General features: G+C 34.9%; 2 protein-coding genes across 3 annotated transcripts in view; one reads left to right on the top strand and one right to left on the bottom strand.

Annotated features, from left to right (window-relative positions):
• Positions 1 to 22,532, bottom strand: part of LOC116341981 — a 113,729-nt gene that overhangs the window by 6,510 nt on the left and 84,687 nt on the right. For both annotated transcript variants that reach the window (XM_031769434.1, XM_031769435.1), the window contains exons 6-8: positions 743 to 865; positions 331 to 525; positions 38 to 247 (exon numbers count right to left, since the gene is read on the bottom strand). In XM_031769434.1, the coding sequence (XP_031625294.1) occupies positions 38 to 247; positions 331 to 525; positions 743 to 865 (528 nt within the window). The remainder of the gene's footprint in view (positions 1 to 37; positions 248 to 330; positions 526 to 742; positions 866 to 22,532) is intronic.
• On the top strand, positions 12,727 to 13,970 carry LOC116341982 (glycoprotein-N-acetylgalactosamine 3-beta-galactosyltransferase 1-like). Its single transcript, XM_031769436.1, has one exon. It carries the CDS (start codon positions 12,864 to 12,866, stop codon positions 13,875 to 13,877), a length of 1,014 nt encoding a protein of 337 aa, XP_031625296.1. The 5' UTR covers positions 12,727 to 12,863; the 3' UTR covers positions 13,878 to 13,970.

Below are 22,532 nucleotides of genomic sequence, written 5' to 3'. Positions count from 1 at the left end.
ATAATTAATGAAAATACAAAAATGGCATTCCACTTACTTTTTCAACAAAATGTGCAATACTCTTTTTATTATTCATTTCAACTAATGGAAGATAGAGAGCGATGGCAACTGGGACGCCTCGTGTTGGCCATGGTGGCTCTTTCGCCCATGCATGTAAAATGCGCATTGCCAAAAAGTGCCTGGCAACCCAATGCGGACATTCGATTATCAATCGACGCGGAGCCTCCAGTATTTGACCGTCTTTTGTCTAATTATTTATGTGAACAATTCAATCAAATTAACGTAACAATAACAACAGAAAGTTGAGAGCGTGAAATGGTGAAAAAATACCTGAATTGGTGTGAGCAATTGATCAACCGTTAATAAATCGCTAAATCCATGTGATTGTGAATGTAATCGAAATTCGGGTTCGATGCGAGCTGGTGACAATGCGCCCGGCATTTGTGAGCTCGTCCATGTCGGTATGTTTGGCTCTTTTAGGGCCCATTCCGTGTACATCATCTTCAAATATCGACTGAGCCGCGCCTATATTATTAATCAAGCAAATAACGTATTTGTTCGAGCAAATAAAAGAAAATGGAAATTGAATTGAGCAACATTCCCAAACGGAAAATCAAATTATGTCAATCGAATGAGTAGAATGTGGAGAATGAGAAAAAAAACGGTAACGGCAAAAATGGTTCGATAAAATGTTCGTTTAATTAGATTGCAAATCTCACAACAAATAGCAATTTGTACGTACTTGGGGATCACGTCGTGCATCGGACGATGCTGGCGGCGCTGGCGGTGATGGACAATCCAATGACACATACGAACCGAAAAGCTCACATTCACTGCGATACGATGTTGATTTCGGTGGATAAAGCTACAACGAAAACAAAAATAAAAAAGAAAAGTTAGTGAAAATAAACAACAGAAGTTTCACTCGATTTTATCGGAGATAGTGAAAGGAAAGTGTAAAATTGAAAGTCAAACTATGAAAATATAAATCGAATGTGTCGGCTACTTCATGTTCGTCGAAAAGAGACGAAATAAAGTTCCTCAGACAACACAAAGTTTCTTGACGTTAACTTTCCTCCAATTGTGACTCATTCAATGTGATTGCATGTTCAAGTCTCGGTGTGTGCGCGCCATTAAGATGAGGGTATGATTGTTTGTATGTGTGTGTCGGTGTTTTTTTCATGCAAAGTGAAGATAGTCTGTTGCTATCGTATAATCTCATCGTTTCGAATCCAAATGCGCTTTTCAGTCCATCTTATACTTCTGCATTCACGAGATAATGTTTACGAGTTTTATCTATATATTTCATTTGGTGATATTCATCTACTTTTTGTGCTTCGATGTCGTTTCGTTCAGATAAATATACGACAACCGAAACAAGTACGAATTTTAATGTTGATGGAACAATTCACAAAGGACCACCCAAGCAACTTTATGTAGTCATCTTTGTGCGACATTTTTCAAGACACTTTTCCTTCATTGTTTGCATACACATGAGTACGTTGGAATAAAAGTGATATGGAAATGAACTTTTATATCTTAAGAAGAGACAACGGATTTTTTTTTTTGGGAAATGTTGCCAAAAATCGATATGGAAACTTTGAGATTTCACATTTCTACGCAATAATTTTCAAATTTCACCTCCCCATTGTCATTTTTGTTCCAACATATTCACTATGCTATACCATCCAATTACTCTCGCTCTTGACAAATTACATAAAATTATACGTTTTGTGCCTGTCTGTGAGCAATAAGCATTTATAGCATGTGCAAGTGTGTGGTATTTCCAGTGAAAAAGCACGTGCGACAAAAATAGAACACATCATCTCAAGACAGTTGAAATCCAGGAAAAATGGCAAGAAAATACAATGCGTCCATCACTTCCACTACTACCGCTGCTATTACTGCGAGATTCGTTTTTTTATCAACTGACTGCTCTGTTTCGAATGTTGATGTCGATTCACGTGGAAAACTTCACAAAACTTGGAAATATTCGAATAAATAAACCAAATGTCTTCAGGTTTCTCTTCTTTTTCCATCTTCTTTTGCTCAAGTATCGAACACAAAAGCGATACCTTGGCAGATGTGTACCATGAAGTTACAATATTTACATTGCATTTAATGCGTGATTTGCAAAGTTAGCTTCGTTCTTCAACTAAAAATGCCGGAAAATGTTGAACTGAACAAAGTAAATAACCGTAATAAAAGCGAAAACAGCATCCAAGGACAAATTTGATTAAAGTTTTCGCTTGAAATGCGTCCGATATGGCACTTGCACAATGACATAATTCGCTTCTATTATTCTATTCGCATTTTTCTCTTTCCCTTGTTACTTTGATGGTCGTTCTCCAGTTTGAATGGCTTTTATTCCACTATCTCAATAACAATAATAAGGCGTAAGTTCATGTCATAGATTAATGTATATGTATGGCTGTGGTTGTTTGCTGTTTTGGACATAAAATGCAAATTCAAAGCGATTTTCGCATAAAATCTCATTGCATGATTCGTTTTAGTCTGGCCGCAGCATGATTCGTTTTAAGCCACTTATTTGAGGCCGATTACATTAGCTGTGTCTGCTCGACAAATGGAAAATGTAAATTGGGAGACCCAAATACACAAATTATAGCCAGCAAGAGAGACAGCCAGTAAGAGGGAGAAAGAGAGTGAAAAAAACCAATCTTCTTAACATTGAAAAAGCGATGCGCAAAAGTGAGGCGAGTGCGAGCGCACACACACAAAAAAAATTTATTGTCGAAATAAATCCTTTCCAAGAATATCCATCAAGATGTGTCATGCCACACAGCACACGCGACTTACGCTATCAAAAAAATTTCGCACACAGGTAACATCGAGAGAGAGAGAGAGAGAGAAATCGTAATGGCACTTAAATCTATTTTTTGCAGTGAACACAGTGATTTAGAGCCACTCACATAAAAAGTGGAGAGTAATGCCCTTAATTTTTGTGAAAATTGTTTACTATCTTGCCTCTAATATTTCAAGCATCCATGCTATATGCAGCAGAATTGTTTACTTTTTCAACATTTCTTTGTTAGTTTGATTGGCAGTGCGGAATGAAACAGCGGTGAAAATAGTCGAATCACTTATAAATTTACATTATCTATTCACTGCAAAAGACGGTGCGTGCGATTTCACCTTTTTTTATCCGCATTTTCCACGTGGATGCTACACAAGAAAAATGAAATACGTCGAATATCAGCGAAACAAGTAAAAGCAACATCGTAAAACATGAACTCAATGTATATTTTACAAGTTGTTGAACATAAATTGCCTGCTACCGTTTTAAAGGAACTTTGAGTATGCTTCTATATCGTCTTACTTCCGTTGATTTTTCGCGTAAATATTAATTTAAAGATAGAAAACCAGCAGGTCGAGGAAAAATACAGCTGGAAAAAAATGATGGTACAATGGAAAGTACAATCGGTTAATCTAAAGCGATATTTATGTGTTGCCGACACCGATTGCATTTCTCATATCCACTTTTCAACATGCTTGCTATTTCAAGGAAATCTGCTGCCTGCTTGTTGACTTGCTTGTCTGCCGTTTATATTTACGATAGTGAAGCACACGGTAGATTGAATACAGTACAATGAAGCGCATCAAGTATTTGCCGTATTTAGGGTGTAGCTAAAATATCCAAAAGCTTCATCGACAGTGGTCAAAAATTATGTCCACAGCACTAAAGACACTGAAGAAAGTGCTACACCCTACCATTGTATATTTATTTTCACGTAACACGTGGATGTGGCAGTTTTATGGAATTCTATATCTGTCTTAATAAATTAAAAGAAGTTCTTGAATGAAACAGAAATTGACAAAGATAAAGCTGTAACACGCAAAGAAAAAATACAAAACACTTGCCACATAAAAATGTGGTACAAAGTAAGAGTCGAGGATAAAAGAGGCGCGTCCGTTGTATTTGCGTGTGTGTTTGACACAAACTTTCGTACTTGGACAATGAAAACATGTACACGAACTGTCACGACGGAATAAAATACAAACTGTGGTTACATATATTTACAGATATACACGTCAAGGAATAAGAGATTACTTAATACAGCCGGAACTGAAAAGAAAATTCGATCAAATGTGGAAAATGTGAGGTTTTGTGCGAAGTAAATTAGATGGCACAACGATGTCATAATAAAATGGTTTGGCATTATTAAGAAAAATGATGATATTTCCAGTAGCATTCCGTCAAGAATCATGACGCTTTGGGAGGGCTTAAGCATCACCACATCACGCACGCAAACGATATAACATCAAACCACAAAATATCCAGCATCACATTGGATAAGGTCATGGTTGTGCCATTATTTTACGGCTGTTTTTAGTCTTGCATAAAGGGGCATAACTGCGACTTCGATTCCCATTTATCTTCATTCTTATGCGAATTACTTCACTTTGAATTGTCGTATACATACTTCTTTAAAATTATATCTTCATCGCATCGTATCTGTATAAAAGAGCGTGTGGCACATCCATGATGAATACCATAGACTGTTGTGTGCGACGCAAAAGCGACAACGAATACTTCACAATGTTAAACCGAAATGTGTCAGTTTCTTCATATCATTATAGAAGCAATAACAATGGAAATAAAAAATAACGCACGTAAAATTACCCCATAAAATGGTATCAATACAAAAAATATATATATTTGGAACATGCTATCGCATGAAATATGTTTCTTGCCATTCACACTGAATTCAATTCAGTAAACTAACCATCCGACCGTCTAATGGCAAGCATGTTCTGAATTTCGACGAAAAAATTATACCGACAAATAAATACAAAGTAAACACACACATCATCTCCGCTGACTTGCAGTTTAAGATAAATTTCGAGCTGAAATAACGTAGATGACAACGGATGCTGGAGAGCTGCCATTGAATGTGATGAAAATTTTAAGCTCATATTCTTTGCGATAGCGCACAAACATCTGTAAACAAGCAAATAGTTTTTTTTTTAATTTTTCTTTTGCAAGATTCGAAATGTCAGCTTCCTGTAGTTTATTCGGGTTCATCTCTAATTTGGAATCTAAATCATGTTGTCTGATTTCAAAATAGTAAGTTTATGTGACACAGGAACTACATTTTGTTTAGTGCTATCGGAAAGTGAATCTGTGATTTCAAAATTGAGCAATAAATCAAATTATTCGGACGCTCGTAAATTCTGTAAAATCGTCACCATAGTCTAGTTGCTAGGTGACAACAAGCCAATGATTCTTGTGGAGAAAAAAAAGTTATTAACGATCGTAAAATCGTTTTTTATGAGCATCGTCAACATTGAAAAACTTTTTATGAGTTTTTTTTTTTGAAAGCAAACGTAGTTGGTACACATTTCAAATGCTTGTGGAACTTTATACAATTCAGAAATCAAGAGAATTTCAAAAGAACGACATTTGAAAGAAATTACTCCAAAAATGCCTGGAAATATTTCATCTTGATTCATTTTTTAGCACCCAATTTTCATCAAATGGTAAAGTAGCGCTCGTTTTAAGGAAAATTTGTGGTCACACCAATGGCCAAAATTTGCGGCTCGTTCGGTGTATTTTATTTATTTATTTATCGTACACAATATCCATCGAACTTGGTCAATTCGGTCTAACAGTTTGCTGTTGTTATGACTTCTGTTGTCACGGTATTTTTCTTTGAACCGACTCTATATTTTTGTGAAAAGATTCAAGCTCGAGATAAACAGAAAACGAAAATAAAATTATGAGGAAATTGGAATGATATGATACCAATGTTTTGGAAAATGTTTATCGCTACTGGGAATAAACGAACCGATCAGAGTATATCACTATGATATTGTAAATCCATTTGTTCCATTTTCTTCTTTGTTTCCATGCTTCTCGCATTCTCTTTTCCTCTCTTTCTCTCTTTTGCTCAATTTCTTCTTCTGACCAATTCACCATTTTCCCGTAATAAACTGAATGGAAATTCCTTAGCTTTTTGTTTTGTTCCGAGGTGTTGACAACATTTGTTGTTGGTACTTGATGTTTTGTGAACATATTCGGTAAAGACCGAATATAAAACCTCAAAAACCGCACCAGAGAGCCAAGATGGTTTCATATGAGAATATTGCATGTGAATCGATAAGAGAAGCACCCAAATAAAAATAAATAAACATTCGCAAGGATGGCCATCAGGTTTGTAAAAATAAAATGGGGTGAACAAAAAGCGTTAGTGGTTGTTCTCTCGTCCATTGTACGTATATGTGCGCTCCACATGTTGTATTTTCTCTTCGTTCTCGTTCATGGTTTTTTTCTTCTCGGAACAAATGGATCGGAATCGTTAAAAACAAATGGTTTTTTATTGGTTGCATTTGAATCGTTTGAAAGCCATTTTCAATACAGTTCATCCCACTAAATGAACAGCAACCAGGCATTTATCAACAAACGAGCGAACTAGTTGAAGTGTAGTTTAATTTTTTTTTCCACATCACACAAGCATAATGTATGGTTTTGAATAGAATGCGGTTTGATTGTGGCATGCATTTTCATTAATCATTTTTGAATATGATAATTCCAGGCGTTGCGACAGCTGTGATTCACAAAACAAAGACATATCGGAAGTGTTTGGTGATTGTATCGTTTCAAATTAAGTAGGTGCACATAAATTTCTTTGGCCAACAGCATTGTTTTAAAGGCCTGTGTGCCATAAATTTATCTCCAACTGATTGCCCATATTCTGGTTCGCATATAAAATTTGTTACATGGCAATATACCGATTCTAATTTCCGACATAAATATTGTAAGATAGAAGCCGAAACCAATGTTATTTAGCACGCAATGTCTGCGAGTATAAATTCATTTGTTTCGTTGCCCGAATTGTAAATGCTTTTTGCCATACGCACGCAATGTCATGTAATTTATGTATATTTGCTCATAATTTTGGATGAATAAGCCCCACCAAAAAGTGCGCACTCATTTTCAAAAATTGGAGTATGCGACCCAATCGGAATTTGGTTGAAAATTGCGTGTGTCTTCTTTTTGATGTCACATTCCGTACGATGGCTTATACCATCGTTTACGATATTTATATGCAGTCCAAATGGGAATCAAATTTGCATTGAAAATTGTGTGTATTGTCATTAAAGTTTATGAGACAACGAAATCATCAGAAAAGACGGAGAAAAGGACAAAAAATGCAAATTGAATTGCGAGAGTCCGTTTGAGCATCCTTTTCTTTAAGCCACTCTGGATTCGAATCGGGTAAAATTCGTCTTTAAATTTCTGAAAATAACATGAAAAAACTGCCCCAACTATGACTTAAATTGATGGCAAACCAATCTCACATTGATCCAATGTAATTTATTAAATGCAAACGAGACGATTGGACTTAGATTTGTTTGCACGACCAAATGAATGAATAAAAATGTGCAAATATCTACAGAAATTGTTTGAAATTCATTTTCTCGATCCCATCGTGACAGAGTGTGGAAAGCACACATTTTTGCTCCATTTTCATAATAAACAGCATGCTTCGCTCATATCGTATGGTAAATTATGCATGGCTTGTGCGTTCCACACGCAATTCCAAAGAAAAACAGAACAATCAACACATTCCATGGACGATAACATGAGATTACAGGGAGAGCAAGAAAACGAGACAAAACCGAAATTTATGAGGAAGATCAGAAAAAGCAATATAAATGTGACTACAGACTCACATGAATAACAGTCATTTATTTTATTTAGTTGAAAGTTTTTTTGATGGGATAAAGTCACACGCAAAACACACATCACATTGATTTGCGTTTGCTGCACAAGTTATTCGGAGCCATTACTTAAATTCACTCATTTAACATGCGACTTTAATTAAATAAATTACGTTTTCTGGAACTCGTGTTGGCTTCATGACACCTTGTCGTTAAAAATATGCGATAAAAAAACTCTTTGCCCTGATGATATTTATTCAGGTATGAATTTAAAGACCACATATGCATACGACACATTTCAACATCGACACCATCACAATGGAAAATGCTTCGATGACCGGACCGAACATTTTATCTTCAATTTTCATTTGATGCTATTCACAAATGATTCTATCGACACATGAAATTCTACATGTATACTTCGCAACATCATTGCTCAAGTGTACGTTTGATTGTTTGCTCATTCACAATATGGACAGCAGATTATCTGGATTATGGCATAATTACGAAAAAGGGACGAATTTTCAAATGTAAATACATCATATGATCGGATTATTGAACAGCTCAAAATGAGAAGATGTGATAAGAGGATTTTTTTTAAATGTCAACACGGATTTCAGCAACAACATCGAATATAATGAAAATTCCGTTGAATTTTCCAATTTCATTTCTGCATACATTCAATCAACTAACATTTGAATATGAAACACGCGCTGATGCTAGTAGCACGTATAAAACGGCAGACAAGCAACCATACAATGTTGCTAGCTAGCTATCTATATCAGCTATTGCTATAGTAGGGATATAAAAATAGCTGCTATTTAACGCAGCTCTTCGCTCGGACGCTGCGTATACTCGACATTACAATGGTGTCATATTGTTTTGGAATGATTTAAAATGTTAAACATAACAATGACCAGCATCCGAGCGAAGATATGCGTTAAATAGCAATAACCGATGTAGATAGCTAGCTAGCAACATTGTATGGATTGTATGCTACATATTTCTTTTTGGTCATCAATTATAAAAATGGAAATTTGAGAAATGTATTCATCAGAGTTCGCAACTCCGACCGAGCTCCGACGCCTACCGACCGCCGACTCCGATCCGATCCGAGGATATTCATTTGTATCATTACCATGATATTTCATCGAAATTCGAACCTCTACTTTTTTAGTTTTTGTTTAAGTGTGAATTTTATTGAGAAGTATTCCGTCAAATATTGATCGGAATTGTATTAGTTTTTCTACCCTCTGATAAAAGGTTATATGAAATCCAAAAAAACCGAAGCAAAAAACTGACAAATGTCAAACAATGTCGTAAGCCATTATGTAAGAGATAAAAACAAAAGCGAATCTAATAGGGTAAAGCTCTAGAAACAAAGAATATCTCAAACATTGGCCATTGTTATTTTTACTCCCTGTGGAACCAAAAACAAATTAAATTCATCCCATATGAAAACAATGTTACATTTTTGCGTCTTCCATTGGCTCAAAAGCATTCAAAAAGCCTTCTTATTTTCATTTTGTTCGCCTTTCGGATTAAATTTATGCACTTTTTTCTTCCAAAAACTTTTTCTACCATCCGGAAAAGAAAACATACCGAATTGTTTTTATTCGAACACGTATAAGATTCAAAACATGAAGACAAAATGAAGTTTTGGAAAAAGTGCAAATTTGATACGATCACTTCTACACTCCGTTTCTGTATAAGTACAGTGGTTTGGTAGACACGTGTTCTGGATATAAACTAACAAAACATGAAGTAAAAACACCTATTTTCCATGGATTTTTTTCTTACATGGCAGCTACACATGAACGTTTTGTCTTTATGAAATTAAAGTAGAGATGAAGTAAGACGAAAAAATAGCACAAGCATACTGATTTGACAGTGAATAATGTTTTTGCTAGTAAGAGTGTACGCTTTGCAGAAAAGCTATATCTATGTCAAAAGATTCATATTTTTTAGCTTGTTTGATTCAAGCAATATTCAGTGCTTCAAGAAGAACCATTTCAGATTTTACGTAATATAACATTTTCTGATACAACATTTTTCAATACCACAGAAATTTTTGTTTATTTCTACTTTGAACTTTTTTTTAAATCCACAACTGTTTTGACATCAGCGTCAATAAGACATATTTAGAGCAGAAATAACGGTTGGCACGTGCTATAAATTATAGATATATATTTTGCAATAACTGAAAGTGGTCGTTTCGAATGTGAAAGATTGTCGCATCGCTTCACAAGTAGCTGGACATCTTTTTGATTCGTTTTAAAAAGCTGACGGTGATACATTTGCTATGATGGATAATAATTATGAAAATTTGTTGATTCGAGATTAATTGATTGATGTTTGTTGTATCGCAAGCGTTTATTCCATTTGCTGTTTTCAATTTTTACATTTTAAGTATTAACGCAATATTCTGTGGCCATTTTTGAAGTGGTTGTATTTCTTACATTGGACTGTCAATGGTGTTATATTCAGTGAACAAGTTTCAATGTTTTTAATTTAATAATTACAAAACCACAACGAAATTTCAGTGAAAAATATCTGTGCGACGACATGAAATCGATATTATGATAAAGTTCCTGAGGGAAGACACAATCCATGTCAAATATACATGTTATATGCGTTTTACCAACGAAATATGATGAAAAAATAGCCACACCGGGCTACACTAAAAGCCACGTCTCTGCTATAGTGAAATTCGCATTTATATTAACATTTTTATTTTATTTGTTCGAAAAATGCCACTAATTATGTAAGGTTTAAAAAACAATTGTTCAAAAAAAATTTCATCATTTGCCAACCGATAATGACAGATTTACAATTTGCGAATCTTTTTTAATCCGCTTATTTTGATTACTTCATATTATTTTGGACCTCAATGCAACCGAACATCGTTATAAAACATTTATGTGGAAAAGTAAATCATCCTTTTGAATACATAATGATATAACATTCATTTTCATTACTTATATGTATTTTCGAGCAGATCTGCTTTATAATGTTGATGAGTGGAATATTCAAAAAACAAACCAATTTGCAGTTTATCTTCTTTCAGAAAAATATGTTTTAAATTCCAAATCGTAGAATTTATAAATTTTCCAAAATTGAATATCTGTACAGAGACGTCTCTTCGAACGTTTTCCAATCCGAATTAAAAGAGAAGCTCTTTGATTATTGTGTGAAGTACATAATTCATTCTATGATATTTACCTTCAGAATACCAAAAATGTCGGAATCCGAGCATAATATGAAATTCATCAGGCATCTTTCACATTTCAAAAAGGTCAACATTTGCGATATTGTGTACGTAATAAAAATAGAAAAGATAAATGCATCGTATCGCGGTCACAAGATTGATAGAGAGTACGTTTTATGTCTCAAGTGTCCTTAGAAATTCAATTTTTGCATCAAAGTTCAAATAATAATTTCAGATGAATCTATTCTATTTCGCATTGAACATGTGATCTAGATCGTGTGTCACTCTCATTTGCTTTTATAGCATAATTTTCGTCGACATAAAGATAGCTTTTTTTAGCACTCAATTACTCTTTTTCATGCTTAGAACGAAGACACAGCTGAATATAAAGGACAAGGAGAACAAAAAGTTCGAGAGAATTTGTAAATACAACATTCAAAACACGGAGAAAAAGTCGTTTCGAGAAGAGTGTGAAAATGTGATTTTTCGCACAAGGGCTGGGTGTCACGTGTATGATATGCAAATTCCGGAAGCGAACAAAAAACATGCACAAACAAAAAAGTGTTTCATTCGTTCAGCATCTGCTGCACGTATGTCATTTCTTTGTTGTGCTGAAACAAAAGAAAAATGCGTGCAAATCGAAAAACAAAATGCCTGAATGAATACCCAAAAAAAAAAGTTGGAATTTTCCCTGGAAAACGTGAATGCTTCAAATTTTAGCGAAGAAAATGCCCGGAAATCAGTGGCTCTAATAAATTTGGCGTTTGTTTTCAGCACACTAATGTAACGCAGGCAGACAGGTCTGGCAGAAATAAAGCCCTGGCATCAGTTGCAAAGTGCCTTGACGACACACGGCTGATATCACTGTCATTCATTCAAAGTTACAATGAATTTTCTCACATTTTCACTTCTTTTTCTGCATTGTATCTGGCATTGATTCCCAACATAAAACTAATTAAAAGCTCATTGTATACACGAGCCACGCCGTGCATTGCAACGTATGCTAATTTTCTACATTTACGCCAGGACGTTATGAAAAAAGCCACTTCTGTTACACTGTGCACAGCCGATGCTATTCATATCGCGCACATTCTGCATTCAACGTGTATATATGCACTGAGCGGCCGTACGCCAATGCACGATGGATTTAAATATGAGGTAACACTATCATGTTTTAGATCTTCTTCCGGCATTTCTTTGCTATCGTATGTTTTTTCTTCTCTCGCAGCATTTCCTGTTGTCTCTTTTGTGGTGGTTTGGAAAATGAGTGCAGGCCCGGAGTGAAAATTGACGTAAACAGTTTTCGCAATAAAGAAAATTGTCGTGCAAAGTGGCGCATACCATCACAGGCAACACGACAGTATATCTAATACCTGTGTAAGCTATTTATTACGCTTGAATTGAAACACAAAAAGATGCGAATGGAGCGAGAGGCAACGAAAAAAATGAAGAGAACCTGTCAAGCGGATTTCAGAGCATGTGTAAGTAAATATGCTTTCACAGATTACGTACTCTATTTTAAAACAGACCTCTGTTTTACCCATTTGTGCTGAAGTGGTTAGGTCAAATTGTGGCGATGATTTTAAAGCTCTCATTTTTGAGTATATGTGTATCAAGAAAATATAGAGCCATTTGCTGAACGACAAAATGTATAAATATTGTTTGGAACGTAATTAATTTATTGTCAATATTTCTGAAATATTTGTAAGACAATATTTGAAAGAAAAATATGCCGTTAAATACACTATCTCAATGACACAAATAGACGCTATAATTAAGTAAATACAGGTGCATATGTTGTGTATTCAATTTGATTTCGGTTTATTTCTCAGTCTCTAACAGTGTTCTATGGCACTCGATGTGACAGAAACAAAGTGTTGACCGAATTGAATAGTTGATAGAAGTTGCTCATCAGCTTTATGAACAAATTTTTCATTTGTTCAAGAAGAGTGTAAAAACACTTTCAAATAAAATGTTCGCAGCTTCTCCGAACACACGAGAGACATGGTTAAAAGTGTTTGCATTGATATGTGGAATTTTCATTGGGTGTTTATACGCATCTTTCGGGCGATCGGCGGCAAAATCATGGTTTGGAAGTTCAAATACGCAGTTCACAACGGTTGAACCAATCACCGAAAAACCGGAAATAAACGAAACGGCTCAATTTTTAGTGTCCGATGATACAACTATTGCCAACGCCTTGGCACAAAAAGTGCGAGTTCTTTGCTGGGTTCACAATAATAATCCGGAAAAAGAGCAAATTGATGCGATTCAGAAGACTTGGGGTGTTCGTTGTACAAAATTCATTGTGATAAAAAAATCCGGTGGCAATTCAACAGATTCTTTCAATATACCAAATGACAGAAATTCATCGTCAAATATTGAAAATGCCTATCGATTTATCTTCGACAATTATGCAACGAAATTTGATTGGTTTTTGAAAACGACGGGCAGTTCATATGTTGTAATGGAGAATTTACGTTATAAACTATTCCCATATAATCCAACCGATGCAATTGGAATAGGTCTGGCATTGAAAAATGGCAAATATAATCTAAGTTATCTTTCAGAGAAGGCTGGCTATGTTCTGAGCACAAAAGCATTAGAAATGCTTATAAAAGCATTTGATAAACAAGGGGATATTTCACTGGCGGAAGAGATACACAACGATGAACTTCGAATCGCAATGTTTCTGGATTTTGTCGAAGTCCCGTTTGCCGCCAATAATGATACGGATGACAAGCAACTGTTCTTCGATAAACATCTTGACGAATTCTTTCTACCGAATCCAAATGTTACCTTTCCATATCCGTGGTATCAAGATTATAAAGTTAACCACTATCTGGACCATGCATCAAACTATTCAATAGCGTTCTGTGACATCAGCTGGCAACATATGTTCGTCATGGAATTTCTCATTTATCAACTTCGACCGTACGGATTGGAAACAAAGCATCCACCGTTACCAGAACTTAATCAACATTAGCATATATTTTCAATCTATCTTTTACTTTTCCGATTTCAGTTTTGTTTCATTTGAAATCACTGATTATTTTTTGAATAAATTACTTTTAATGTTTTTGTTAAGGCTATTTTAAATGTCTATTTAATGTTCATTGGATAAATGTTCGAACAGAAAAGTGGCTTGGTATAGGCGTATTTTGTGAACTGTTCACATGTTTACATTTTGAATGCAGTTTAGAGTTTAAAATAGATGATTTCGAAAAGATAATTTTGTTTTTTATGTAATTATTATGTGGCCTTGTTTTTCGAATCAGTACCTACGTGAAAAATGCAAAATGTGAAATCAATTTGAATTTACGTTTATTGAATTCTAAACATTAACAAACCGTTCATGAACAAAAATATATGGGGTTGAAATGGTGATAAAGTGCGATTTGCCAGCACAGCTATTTTGGTCAGATGATGTGATAAAATTGGAGAACAAGCATTGGCGTCGTTAACTTTTTACGAGGCTGTCGACTTGAACATTTATGCCCTTGATGATAAAGTTTATCAGCTACACATTTCACAAATCTGGTAGCAATACATTGGTAGCACTATTCTTTCTGCATTTGAGCCGCTACCTTTTAGTCGCTCTGCACTTTATTATGGCGGCCGCGGAAAAGTGACTCAAAAATAGGAAAACGCTGATGTTCAAAAGTTTTCTTTTGTAGAAAACCATATTGAGTGAAAACTAAAGAGACTAGGCTTTATCAATTTGTGATTTGTTCAAAAGGCTAGGCACTTTTATACTTAAATTCAAAAGAGGGGCATTTTAAAAGGTAATGTAGTTCTCAGTATCATCTAACTTATGAAAATCATTACGAAAAATTGTCATATGAACGTGAAACATATACAAAAAATAATCCTCTTATAAAAGCATATGATGTACGTCACATATGCTAAAGCATAACCACAAAGACATTAGAATTGGCACATTTTCATTCAATTTACATTATTTATCAATTCTGGGAATTTGAAAAAAGTAATTAATTTTCCTCTTCATATATTATTCTGTCTTATACATTATTGAATTAACAAAAATAAAATATTAACAACTGAAAAGAATCCAAGCAAACATATCATGTAAATAAGTTTTTATCTCCAATCTTCCTACGTTTGAACAAAAATACTGATATTGAAGAATTGTGTGTTATTTAATATATCCAACATTGGAAATAGTTATCGCTGAGTTTAATAAAATAGAACAATGATATTGCGCCTCCGATCTCGTATTTTTGGGTATTTTATTTATATCCTGGTTGGTGTGATTATCGGGAATTGGTTCGGTTCGTTTTTTTTTGTGGAAAACTCCAATTCATATGCAATACATACAAAAAAACATAATCAAACACCGGAGCGAAAAAACGCTGCAAAAATTCGAATTCTTTGTTTGTTAAATACCAGTCCAAAAACACAATACCAAAAAGCAATTCATATTCAGCATACATGGGGTCGACATTGTGATAAATTGTTGTTTGCAAGTACTCTTACCGATGTCAGTTTGAATGCAATTGGCTTCAATTTAACCGATGCTCATAGTTTCGTATGGGGCAAAGAGAAATTAATGATGAAATATGTGTATGAAAACTTTGGACATCGTTTTGATTGGTTTTATAAAGCTGACGATGATACATTTGCCATCATGGAAAATCTACGAATTTTATTGGCCAAGTATTCAAATAAGGATCCCATATACCTTGGTTATAAGTTCAATACAACAAAACATCGATGGGGATACAACAGCGGTGGTGCCGGTAACAACTTTTCGACAAAGTTACTTTACAATGTTATTTAAATGATTGATTCAATTGTTTACAGGTTATGCACTGAGCAAAACTGCATTAGAAAGATTTGTGCAGATATCGTTAACAAACAAAACATTATGCCCTCAAATTGTTAAAGACAAAATGAGCGAAGATGTGAATGTTCCAAAGTGTTTGGCGAAACTCAATGTTTTTGCGGGCGATAGCCGGGATTGGGTGAAGCGGGGACGGTTTTTTGTGAATCGACCGGAATGGCATCTCTTTCCAGTGAAGACAAAATACAAATGGTATTGGAAACGAAAGTATTACTGGCATGAAGATGGACTTTATTGTTGCTCGAATTATTCAATTTCATTTCATCACATTCGACCAAAGAACTTGTATACGTTGTATTATCTTACATATCAATTCAAACCGTATGGAATCAATTATCAGCATCCAGCATTGCCGGAGAAATTGAACTTTAATGATGTTATTCGAACTCTGGAATTGGAACGGATAAACGTATCTTATCGAGGATATTGATGAAAAGTAACAGTTTAAATCAATTTAAATTAAATTGCAGTTGATTCGATGTAATTCATTTGTAGTTTAGAAAACAATTTGAACTCAAATGGTTGTTTTTTTTTGTTCCAAGAAGGTTTCATATAAAAAAAATAAAGCTAAAAATGGTTTTTGAAAGCTTTTGCCCTTGTTAATTGGATAAAAACGTAATTGGTAATCATACTAACATCATTATATCAGTGTTAAACCCAATTATATTTCAAGAACACCGGTTTATCGTTGCCCGTAAATTCATAATAGTCAAAAAAACAGTTCGAATAGAGGGAAAAAAATGCGGCCCATTGCAGTTAAGAGAGTAGTAAACGGATAAAATATTTGCCAATGAGCAAAGTAAATACACATTTTAAATACCACCTACAAAAGAAATAGTGCTATTCAAGTTTAAAATTGTCGCTTAATTTTAAAATTCCAAAATGTGTCATAAAATACGAATGTTTACTCTTCATTTCTCGAGTATTTGCCAAGCGTGTTTGAAATGAGAGCGTTTTTTCACATCGTCAAATAAATGGAAGAAAATGCTACCTTCACAGAGACTGATACGCATAAAAGTCTACCTAAAGCTGGCGAAAAAAAAAGACTGCAGAGTATAAAAAAATAGATAATTCGTGTAGAATGTGCGAGTGTTGACGAATGTCGAGTTGTACAGAGTCAAAATGATCAAAAGTAATGAAATACTAGAATCATACCACCATGTATGCATCCATTTGATATGCTTTGTTGTTGGCGTTTTTTTTTGTTTTAAAAATTGTGCATGCACTTTTTGTGTCATATTTATGTTTGGTCTAGTTGTGAGTGAGTACGAAGCTCATGTTTTATCTGGCGTAATCAGAATTCAAATTCGTATGCAAACATGAAATGTTGTGGAACGCGCGGGACACACACACACAAAGCATAGAAACGTGATATTCCAGAGAAAATTGAAAAGAGCTATTTACAGACACTCAAACATTTAATGTATGCAAAAATAAATTAAAAGTGTACCGGCCGTTTATACGGTACCAAACTAGAGAGAAAAAGTTTACTACATATATCCAAAATCCAATGCACAAACATCAGCGATAGCTTTGGCTATGTTGGAGCAAAATGGAATTAAATTACTGAAATTGGGAATGAATCGCAGCGATAAAAAGTGATTGGTGGCATTTGAAATACATTTGGAATGCGACTCACACCGAAAAAAGTGGCCAGAGATAAAAGAATGTGACACATAACTCAAAATTGAATGCACGAAAAATCACGTTCGAAATGATGATAAAAGGACTCAAATGAGAAGAACTGAATTGAAAATCGGTGCACGAAATTGGCATTCTACCGAAGAGACGACATTTTTAATTTAAATCAAAGTAATCCGAAATCAAACGCAATTCAAATTATCATCGTGCAGTAAATGTGTTTTTATGTGAACGAATCGACTTTGCGTCGCTAATGCCGTTATTTAAATTGCGTATACACCAACATGAACATGTTTAGTAGGAGTTCGTCTAGACTTGTGGCGAATGTACCGAATTAATGAGAAAAAAGGAGCGCAAAGCTCTTGATCAAGCGAGGGCAATATACTACATGAATAAAATGCAGCCGGGGACAGTACAACTCTCTGATGTTTCGTTCGTTTGTGAAAATTTTATTGGACATCCTCACCATCGAACGAGAGAGAGAGACACTGAGCAGAGAGGGAGAGCGAGTTTTGCGTCGAGTTGAACCACATTGCGCCGATAAAAATGATTGATTGCACTTAATGAAAATTTAATTGTTCCATTGGCAAATTCCCAGTTGATTGCACACTATACACCACTATTACGATTGTGGGGCTAGAAAATATACAATTTTTTCTGGTGAATAAAATATGAAAAGTTCACCGAAATGCAATAAACAACGAACGTGTTTCTGAAACGATTGCTGAATTTATTTATGCCACTTTTCATCTTGTTCTTTTTTCTCTCTTTCTCCCCTTGTGTACGTTGCTTTTTCTGTTTCAAGGCCCGATTGCGGTCGAAATGGAATGCAGAATGTTCTTTGATTCCTGCTTGGCGGCGGCAGTAACGCAGAGAAGAACGAGCAAGAGAGAGGGGTGGGAGAGAAAGGGAGACGAAGGAAGTGAAATACATAAATACCAATTGAGAAAATGTGTTGTTGAGTTGCATCAAATTCCCCCTAGGCAGTGTAAGTAAGTAAGAGAGTGGGAGAGAATAAGCAAAAACAGCGAGAGAGAGAGATATTTGAAGATCCAAGTCGTGGGAAGTCCACAAACAATAAAAAAAAGAAAATAAATATAAAAATATTGAATAAATTAAATTTTTATGTCGGAATGCAGACAATGGTGCGTTCATTTGCACATCGTATACCATGAATATTTATCGCATTCATTATTCGTCGACATATATATCTTTTCTGCCCTCCTCCGTGTCCCATTTTCATTTGCACCGTGGTTGAATATCCCGTATACATTTCTCTTGGTTTTTCCATTTTCTTGTCGTCGCTTTATTTTGATGTTGGCGTGGAAAAATATTCTCTTTTGATTTTCATTGGTTTTTCGTTTTGTCTGTGCATTGAAATTCAAATGGAATAATGCCATTGCACGGAATACACGTCGACGCATCTACGAAGATTTTCGACATCGTATTTATGTTATCAACATTATTTCAGATTCGTTTTGTCGTAACGTTTTTTTGTGTGTGTGTTCTGTATTTTGTTTATCCACCGTTTGCTGTTGCGCGCGATAATTGGCAATGGTGTGAAAGCATCGTAAGTGAAATAAAAGAAATGCAAAAATGAAAAAAGCACGTTATTTATGCGGTTGGCCGACAACATAAAAACACTTTCAACAGTATGCTTTCTGCAATGGGAGGAAATGACAGCAAATTTTAAAATTGGCGCGCTGTTTAGTTTCGATTTGAGTTGTAAAATTACATTGACGTCCCCTTTGAAATTCAGTGCGCCACCGTCGGCTCAAAGAGACTTGAAGTCTTCACATCCTCTCATTGGCTTTCTGACGAATCGTTTTTTTTTTTTTCATTTGTACTCTTTCATTCTCTGTGTGTTATTATAAAATTATGTAAAAATGCTTGCAATTAAAGTGGTGTTTTTTCATCACAAGTTTTCCGGTTCTATTTTCACCCCATTCTGTGAGTATTTTTGCAAAGCAAAGTATTCTCGTCAATTTTGTGTTTTTAAAGTTTCTCTATTGTACTTTCTCTTTAAAGTTACGAGCTTAATCCATTTAGCTTCGATTGTATAGAGGGAGAGAGAGGGAGAGAGAGAGTTTTACAACAATATAAAACGGTTCAGTGAATCATTCGGATACGTGTTTGATGCCACCTTTTGTATTACTTTTGTATACACATTGCATTCGCATTGCAAACCATTTTCTAACTCGAGTTGTCCGGGTCATTGAAAACAAATGAAAATCGGAAAACAATATTCCGTATAAAATCTCAGTTAGTTAACGGGCTCATTGACATAGAAAAAGAGGTGATTATAAATTTTAATAAGCTCTTTTCATTCGATGCATTGCACATTTATCGTGTGTGAAACGTGCGCAATTTTCTAAGAGCGCACAAAGAACGATACAATACAAAATGCCAGCCCAACCATTTGAAATGCACAAACGTCCAAAAACAAGTTTTTCTAACCGAATTGGTCCAGTAAATTCAAACATACAAATACAATGGACAATTGGACATAAACAAAAGGATTTTATTTGATTTTCGTGCAATTTCCCACTTTTTAGCAAGTAGCTCCGAGAGAAAAAAAGAATCGCCGGGATTTTAAAAAGAAAACAACACAGGCAGTGTGGCACTCAGAAGCAGCTTAGTGAAAGTAACTGCAAAATGCAATGCTCACTTGACAAGGACTTTTGAAAAGAGCATCCCATAAGCATTTCAAAAATTGTTTTTTTTTTTTTTTCAGTTTTTCTCCGGGTGAAGTGAACGAATGTTTTTACATTTGATGATTTTAAAACCCCCGGTATTCTCTTTTATTTACTTAAAACATTACGAACTCTGACTGCGTTGCATTCGAGCCATCCATTTTCTTCTTTATTCTCTTTCTCTTTTGGTATGCGAAGCCATATCCATTCATTGTTATTAAAATTCTATAAATTTCATACGTTCCGACAGTACAACGTCAGCTCAAGCGCAACGATGGCAACAGCAACAACAGCAGCAACAGCGACAGCACTGAAGGAGAAACGACCGGTTACTGAAATGCCACGATATGAACGCATACACAACTTGAATGGATTATCCACAGCTATTTAAGCTTTTATTTGCGCCCATAAATAGAAATGAAAACATAAAAAAGTTGGCAATTTTATAATAAAACGGGAACACCAACATCAACGTTGTTAAATGAAAATTTTTTGTGAAGCACTTTATGGATTTATGAGGAATTCTCTAAATGGATCGCCTGGAATGACACTGGATTGCAATTTTACTTTGATTCTCGTCATCGAGTTAAAGTGTTGTGAGTGCTTTTTTTCTTCTTTTTCTTAATTCATGAACTTTTTAAAGTTTCAATCACCTTCAGAACTATTCAATTTTCTTAATGACAGTAAAACTTTTTTGTTGTATTGACAATTCCAAAATTCAATTTCGGTTTGAATATATCCACAAATTACGGGCCATTTAAATTAAATTAAGTTAGCTTGACTGATTTACTGACTGTAAGTTTTGATTGATTTTCTCTTAAATCCTTGAGACAATTCTTCGACAAAATGACGGAATAACTGACGGTTGAGAACCGATTCTTTCACTATGAAAATGGAAGTTGCCTTGAGTTTGAACGACCAAACAATGTTATTCTAGGAGGAAATGTATTTTTATTGAATACCAAGTTGAATACAGAAAAACAGACAAACCCTAATAGAACACTTGATAGACATTTTTGTCACAATTGGATGTTATACATCTAGAGAAATGAAATTTTTCGATTTATATTTGGGTCATTCATGAGTCCTTGAATATTCCATTATGTTCCAATATCATTGCCGTTTAAAAATGTATATGAAATTGAAGACGAAGCGAACTTTGGCATTATTTCAAGTATAGCACACGCTTTTTTCAAGCAACCTCATTTCAAACAATACCAAATTAAGTCTCATCAATTGCTATTTTTGTGTCATTACCAGAATCAATTAGCATTCATTAGGTCGATCAAACATCGATTTGTCTTTTAGCTATGCAAAAGCGGTTTCTGGCAAACCGAAACGGGTTTTCAATTTAAGCCACATGTTGCACTTGAGAAAGTGAGAAAAAAGAGAGCAATGTCAAATGAATAAATGCGCTTTGCAAGTGAAATTGTACTATCAAGTGTTCAAGTTGAAAGTCACCAGCCGAATGATGAATTGTTTTGAATTTCGATTTGCATACTCATTCAGTCAGGCTGAGCAAAGAACGTCTGCGACTTTTCTCGACTTTGTCGCATTAGCAAAACTTTTTTTCTTTCTGTCAAGCGAAATGAAATCGTCTCGGCAGAAAAGAATTGCGGCGGAGACACCATAATCTCCGCAACAAAATGAGAGAATGTTTAAGAATTATTTGAAGCTCTCATGAAACCAAATTTAATTAGCGTTTCACTTGCCCTCTTTGCCATTGAATGCTTTATCCAGCAATCCAGCAATTATGAGATGTTCAGAGTGGAAATAATTCAACATAAATTGTTTGTGTTGAGTAAATTAAAATACGTCGGCGAGCAGAAAAATTTAATCACGATTTAATCAATTTAATACTTTGAGTAAGTCGAGTCATTCAAAAAATCCTTCAAGCATTGTGTCGGCGAATGAATTTAATGGGAATTTGATATAATAAGAAAAATGTAACTTTGTCATTCGCCCTCGCATCCACCGAATAATTGAAAATTTATCACTCATTGTTTAATAAATAGATCCCGTTGTTTCATCCTTATTTTATCGTCATCAGTGACACACACACGAAAAACATACACGTGTATGAGCTTAAGTTTTTCCATCATCCGTTCATGCGTTCACAATGAACAACGCATTGATGTAGGCTTAACAGAACCGAAGCACACGTACTCCCAAAAATAGATATCACATTCTGTATGCGACGGGACTTTTATTCACATCACAAATTGTTCCCATGAATGACGTATACCCTAAAGCCAGTCCGTTATTTGGCATAATAACAATGCATTGCTGTTGCTTCCGTCTCTTTTACAACATAGTGTGTGCCTGTGCACCCACGTGCCGCATCCGATGAGATAATTTGGAAATATTTCGGAATTTTGTTGAGGCACAAAGAATGAAAATGAATCAGCTCATGGTTAAACGTATCTTGCGATGATTGTAATGG

The sequence above is a fragment of the Contarinia nasturtii genome, unplaced genomic scaffold (assembly GCF_009176525.2).
Source record: "Contarinia nasturtii isolate CC-2019 unplaced genomic scaffold, AAFC_CNas_1.1 Cnas_scaffold_810, whole genome shotgun sequence".
NCBI classification, from domain to species: Eukaryota; Metazoa; Arthropoda; class Insecta; order Diptera; family Cecidomyiidae; genus Contarinia; species Contarinia nasturtii.
The sequence above is the reverse complement of the archived record's forward strand: the minus strand, read 5'-3'. Positions and strand labels throughout refer to the sequence as shown.

What these genes read in the sequence shown, in the direction of transcription:
- LOC116341982 (XM_031769436.1), top strand. Translation starts at nt 12,864, where the DNA reads ATGTTCGCAGCTTCTCCGAACACACGAGAGACATGGTTAAAAGTGTTT.